We start from the raw sequence: 6102 nt of genomic DNA, 5'->3' as shown, positions 1-6102 counted from the left end.
TGAAGAGACCTAATGTGCAGAATCCAGTAAAAATCGAATATGAATGCGAGTACGCGTATTTTAGCCATATCGTTGTTAAATATTTTCCCATTGTGAAGCTCTCTGGGAAGATAAGCTTGTTTATAGTACAAGCTAATGGCATCATTATTATCACTAACTCACTTTTAGAGAGAACGATGGAGACGACGGATCGGTTAACCGTCGTTCCGCCTACAGAATGGAAAGAGCTGCGTGATATTTTTCTTCAAAATTGGCCCGAGCACCATGTGGCGTATACGACAGTCGACAACTTTGTCCGTTGGTATGACATAAATCCCACGATCAAGAATCTCGTCATTTACTGTCTGAACGATACCTGGAGGAGAGACGGCACCTACCTGATTGTGGTGAGTAATGAAGAGCAAAATGATTCACTTTAAAGGGCTGATGTAATATCGATGTCGCTTTTTATGCAGGATCGCTATCAGCTGTTCGCCTATACTCTGGACCGCACAAACCATACGCTCCGGAGAGCTCTTCCGTTACTGGATTGGAGTGGAGGATTGAAAGTGAGCTCTTTGCTTTCGCGCCACCGACAACCAGTAATCGATGTTATCAGTAGCAAGTGCCTCTCGAAAGAGTATGACAGCGAAACGTATCTCTACTATCTGCCTAAGGAGCAGTGCGAGGCGCTATCATTGAACATCCCCGATGGGTTTGAACTGAGGCCACTGCGAGTCCACGATGCCACCAAAGCGGATGATTATTGGCCAAATCGACACACCGGATCGTTGTTCTTCCTACAAAGGCTTGCGTCATGGAATCCTTGCATTGGGCTTTACGAACAGTCGACAGGCGATCTGGTTGCGTGGTGTTTTCGATTGCAGGCTGGTGCATTGGGAGCGCTGCAAGTGGATCCGAACTATTTGAGGCGTGGATTCGGCACCATTGTTACTGCTGCTGTTGCAAAACAAGTTGCTGCCCTGGGTCATGATTGTTGCGCTCTAGTTAACGCGACGAACGAACCCTCCAAACGCATGTTTGAACAACTTGGATTTAAGCACACAGATGTGGCGTACTGGATCAGGACCATTCCGACACTACCAAACGAATGGAAAGATTAATGGGATCAAACAATGAATGTGTATGAACAAAACAATAAATATTTGTACATAATGTACGTTCTAAATATTGACGACGATCACTACTAAACTATTTTCAAGAAATTTTTTTTAGTTCGTGTTATAAGCCCTTGAAATTCAATGTAACAATCTTCCCATCCATAGGATTAACGGGATAGATTCATTATCAACACTGCATAACAGCATGTTGCAGTTAGTTATCACTTGCTTTGAGAGATAGACGTGCAACTTGCCTCAACTGAGCTGCTAACAAACTATGGGTGATGCTGATCAATTGGTGGAAATCAGTAGTACGCACTGGATGGAGCTGAAAGACTTATTCAAGAATAGTTGGCCGAAGCATGAGTTCGCTTACTACCTATTGTGCAACTACGTGAGATGGACGTCGGCTGATCCACGGCTAAAGGAGAACATCAAGATCTACTCCTTGAACGGATGCTGGAGAACGGATGAAACCTTTGCGTTGAAGGTATGAGAAATATCAATACTAATGTAATGTTTAAAGTCTTTTGCGTGATTTTCTTTCAGGAGGGGTTTGAAATATATTTCTACAGCGCAGCAGAAGGTGCCGATAGTCAGCATTTGGTAAGATTACTCTCGCTCATGGATTGGGATGCGTGGCAAGAAATAAGCATGGATTACCTCGAAAGGTTCCATGCGGTGGTGGAGAAAGTTATCAATATTCGGGGGCTTTCGATTGTAAGCAGCTGTATGGCGAACTATTACTATTTGGTAAAGAACCAAGCTCTTGAAATGAACATACCACCACTGCCTGAGGGATTCGCTTTTGAAAGTCTGCATGAAAAACATTTGAGTTACATCTACAGCCAATGGCCACTGAAAGATAATATTAGCTACGAGTCCGGCTATCGGTTGCTCAAGCGTCTGATACAATACAATGAAAGTGTTGGTTTGTTTGACCGTAGTGGACTGCTGGTGTCATGGTGTTTGAGGTACGTATGAAATGCTCAATTTAATTGCTACTAGTTTATTTGTCTAATGTATACTTGAATGGCTTTTATGTAGCGATCAAACCGGGGCACATTCTGATCTTCAAACGGCCGTAGAGCATAAACGACGTGGATATGGTCGGATGGTGGTGGTGGAGTTAGCCAAACGTTTGGCACGCCGTGGATCGGACTCAAAAGCGTATGTGTTGAGCTCTAATGAAAATTCGATCAAACTTTTTGAAGGCGTAGGATTCCGGAAAATTGAAAACCTACGTTGGGTAGTAGTCCATCCAAGGGATCCTACAATGTAATAGGGAGATATAAAGGTGTAACACGTAATAGAAGATTGTTCCGTAGCAGCCTCTCGCGTAGAATTCTTTTTCCGCAATTTCGGCGCATTTTCAGGACAGAGAATCTAAGTGCAAAGGACCTTCCCTAAGGACTCAGATCCTTGCAGAAATTTCCGAAGAGGAAAAAACTTACTCCCATTTACCTCGTGGCTGGGCGGACTGCCAGACTTGGGAACTCGACAAAAAAAATGATCGTACACGCTGAAGTTCGTCTTAACAATCAACTGCGGTGTAGCCGCTTTCTTTATTTATACCTAAAATTGTACAATAGTTTTGGCCGCACTCGGTACACGTGTGCTTTATTAGCTCTCTCTCGCTCTAGCGCCCGTCTTCAGTATAAAAGCTTGACCTAGCCCGTCGCACACTGTCCGTCGTGAATGCGCAATCCCATGCAATCCCTCTGTCTGCCGCCCCTCCTTGCCGCTCCGATCGGTTTTCACGCCCATTTGCCCCAACCGGGTCCCAGGATGACGTCTTCCAGGTGGCGTCATTCGCCGTCGGCCAATCGTCGCCTTCGCGTGCGCCACCTTGTCTTGACTTTGCCGATGGGCCGATCACCGATAACAGGTCGATGTGCTGACGCTGCAATCTGGTCATATTGCGTCCGGTTATGCTGCCGTGCCGCGCACGTGGCCGCTCGGCGCTTGTGGGGGAGCCGGCTTGTAGGCGGCGCATCCGCCTCCGCTTCTCAGCTGAAAGATGCTACTGGAACAGAAGTATCTTCTAGTTGATGGCAGGACTTTCAGGTGCGCTAGCTATCATTGGTGCCTGCCGGGTGAAACTCTGGACTGCGCGGGCGGGGCTTTGCATAAGTATTGTGACAGCGAAGCCATTCTGACTGGTGACAGTGAAATTGTAGTTCAGCCTCAGGTTGCCGCTACATATGGACATATGGTTTAATTCGCTGGTGACAGCGAATTAAATGTTCAGCCCCAACAAGTGGGGTCGCCACATTTCTGGTGACAGCGGTGGGATTTTCTGAGCCCCAAGGTTACGGATTCTATCCTATCTATCCACGGCTAAGCAAGGGTACATAAAAAGTTTCTTCCCAAGAAGAAAAACAAGAGGTTTCTTAACATAGGGGCAACGGACTCAAACGGATAGAGATAGAATAACCTCCAACCTCGACAAATTACGTTTCAACGAAGAAAACATAAAACATACACTGGATCACGAAAACCAGGCAATATATGATATCTCTTTCGTGGTAACAAATGCAAGCGCGAACGTTGATAAACACATTCAAGAAATCCAAGACAGATTTGATGCATTAAAAGCCGTAATGGAAACGGAACACGGATTCATTGAACACAGCAAAAAGTTAATTTACCAAGAACAAGAACTCGAACAGGCGGGAATGTGGGTCACACAATTTTCAGCACATATAACCCGGAAGCAATTGAAGAGCAAGACGCAATATTAAGTTTATTAACCAAAAAACAATCGAATACACAAGAAATCATTGAATTCATAGAGCCAGCCCACTTAATAGAAACATTGGAAGAAAGAGAGAAAAGACTCCCGAACGGAATAATCTTCCCAGCAAAAGCAATATATCCTGCTATCTTCAACATACTGAAGTTTGATACGAAACTAACCGGATATAACCCAGCGGGCAAAGTCGCGCGACTTTTCCTCTGTCACCGAAAAGTGACGCCAGCGATCGCGACCAGAGGGCGCTGCCGCCAGACGCTCGGTCCAGGTGTGCAGCACTCGAGCGTTCTCGAGAGACCGAAGTCCACGACCGGGGCAACGCGTTGAAAGTTCTGGCGCCAGAAACGAGGCCAGTGCAACCAAAAGAGCGAAAGAAACCACAACGTTAAATTTTAGAGGAATAGGAGTGAGCAAGTTTGGCCAGACACCGAATAAAACCTTCTTTTCGTGACATCCTCATTTCACCTCGTTTCTTCATGCTTCACCTCCTATTTCGTTTGTTGATTTGTTTTGTGTCACAGATGTATCGACGGAAGCAGAGTCGCATAATGAGGATAATATAAATAGTATTAGTGACGTCTTATGACGTCTTAGGGTTAGTAATAACGTAACGGAGGAACCTCTTCAAAACACTGAAGATGCAGATGGTGATGACGAAGATGCAACCAAGTGATGACAAAGATGCATGGTGGGGAGGGTTAGGCAAGTTGCTTGATAGCATGAGGCCACGCGAAGCTTTGCGCTACTGGGCAATAGTGCAAAGCTGGGTCCATACGATAGCGCAACCGAAAATTTAGAACCTTTCCTAGATAGACTTATCCTATTAGAAGTCCTAGTTCCAATAAACCAAACGGCAACCGCCATTAAATTTATAAAGACAAAAGTAACAGATAAAGCAAGAATAGCATTTGAAGAGAACCCGGTCACAATTTCCGAAATTGCTGAGGCTATAAAAAAAGAATGTAAGTCAGCCAAAACACCAGAGATAATCCAGCATCAATTAAAAACCATTAGAAATCAGGGAATTTTGAAAAATTCTGCGATGAGGTAGAAATCGTATCACATAACCTACGAACACTATACATAGAGAAAAATGCGGTAAGAAAATTTTAGTGATGTCGCGGCTTCCTTCTGAGGTTCATCGTCCTATGAGGCACCTCAAGCATATCCTATTTTGGAAGGCTACCGAATATCGATCCTTTCTGCATTATCCCAGTGTTGTGGTCTTGAAGGATTTTATGTACAAAGAAGCGTATAATCACTTCTTGCTCTACTTCTGCGCTGTGACTTGTTTTTCATCCACAACTCACCAACGCCATTGGTCCCTTGCAAAACGGTTCCTTAACAAATTTGTCAAGGATTTCGGCAACTATTATGGTCGATCCCAAATCACAAGCAATGTCCACAAGAAAAGGGAAAAACTCAATTATCAGAAATTCAAGTGATTGAATGTTGGGGCTCCAACACAACATCCGTAAAGACACATAACATAGGCACATTGACGACCACAAAAAAGAGGTGCAACGTTAAAGCAAATCAACGGTTCGGCAACTACGGCATATAGTAACCGCTTCTTATGTCCATCATTTTTCACAATAATCTCACAGTTACGCCAAACAGAATCTGATAATTACGTCAGATATTTTCACTGATTTTTCACATTGATTACTGTCCACTCACTTACTTTCCTTAACTCACCGTTGTCGTATGGATCGCAATGCCAACGAGGCGGAGGCCAAATGCTAACTGAAAGATTTATTTCAAATTTGCGTTATTTATACTTCACCTAAGCTACCTGTTAGCCCGATCCATGGAACAGGATTGTTGATGGGTACATTATTTGGCGCTACAGCAGCATCGCCAGGTACAAGTGCAGATCGTATAATGTTCGTGGTAGCCACAGAACAGCATGTTCGACAAAGCACACAGGGTAGGATTCTTAAGCCTGTGTCTACCCTGCGTCTATTTGGTGCTTTCAGACTCACTAGGTAATCGAAATGTGTAAATCAAGAAAACGAAATATTTGATGGTCCTTTGATGGACTGTTGATTGGTTGTTTCCAGCACAGTACTCGCATGCGGAAGCAGTAAAGCAGCAGCACACATGATAAGTAGTATAACAATGCGCAAACTTAACTAACGCTTTTTCTGATTACACAAATTTAAATTTTAAATTCCTAGGAGATACACTCGCTTCACAAAACCGTCTGTTATGAAGAGACCTAATGTGCAGAATCCAGTAAAAATC

The 6102-nt window shown here is 44.1% G+C and overlaps 2 protein-coding genes across 2 annotated transcripts; both read left to right on the top strand.

The window, feature by feature from the left end:
* Positions 1–176: 176 nt before the first annotated feature.
* On the top strand, positions 177–1141 carry LOC128276447 (uncharacterized). The gene is made up of 2 exons (XM_053014907.1): positions 177–386; positions 456–1141. The coding sequence occupies exons 1-2, from the start codon at positions 177–179 to the stop codon at positions 1101–1103; spliced, it is 858 nt and encodes a 285-aa protein (XP_052870867.1). The 3' UTR covers positions 1104–1141.
* A 134-nt stretch (positions 1142–1275) lies between these two features.
* LOC128276446 (uncharacterized) lies at positions 1276–2510 on the top strand. The gene is made up of 4 exons (XM_053014906.1): positions 1276–1590; positions 1650–2074; positions 2148–2378; positions 2477–2510. The coding sequence occupies exons 1-4, from the start codon at positions 1378–1380 to the stop codon at positions 2508–2510; spliced, it is 903 nt and encodes a 300-aa protein (XP_052870866.1). The 5' UTR covers positions 1276–1377.
* Positions 2511–6102: the final 3592 nt, after the last annotated feature.

Source organism: Anopheles cruzii, unplaced genomic scaffold (genome assembly GCF_943734635.1).
Source record: "Anopheles cruzii unplaced genomic scaffold, idAnoCruzAS_RS32_06 scaffold01216_ctg1, whole genome shotgun sequence".
Classification (NCBI taxonomy): domain Eukaryota; kingdom Metazoa; phylum Arthropoda; class Insecta; order Diptera; family Culicidae; genus Anopheles; species Anopheles cruzii.
Note: the sequence above shows the minus strand (reverse complement) of the source record. Positions and strands in the feature narration are given on the sequence as shown.

Excerpts from the sequence above, each read along its gene's own strand:
- LOC128276447 (XM_053014907.1), top strand. The coding sequence starts at position 177 with ATGGAGACGACGGATCGGTTAACCGTCGTTCCGCCTACAGAATGGAAA. Across the intron at positions 387-455 it reads ACGGCACCTACCTGATTGTG|GATCGCTATCAGCTGTTCGC; the intron begins GTGAGTAATGAA and ends CTTTTTATGCAG.
- LOC128276446 (XM_053014906.1), top strand. The coding sequence starts at position 1,378 with ATGGGTGATGCTGATCAATTGGTGGAAATCAGTAGTACGCACTGGATG. Across the intron at positions 1,591-1,649 it reads ATGAAACCTTTGCGTTGAAG|GAGGGGTTTGAAATATATTT; the intron begins GTATGAGAAATA and ends ATTTTCTTTCAG. Across the intron at positions 2,075-2,147 it reads CTGGTGTCATGGTGTTTGAG|CGATCAAACCGGGGCACATT; the intron begins GTACGTATGAAA and ends GCTTTTATGTAG.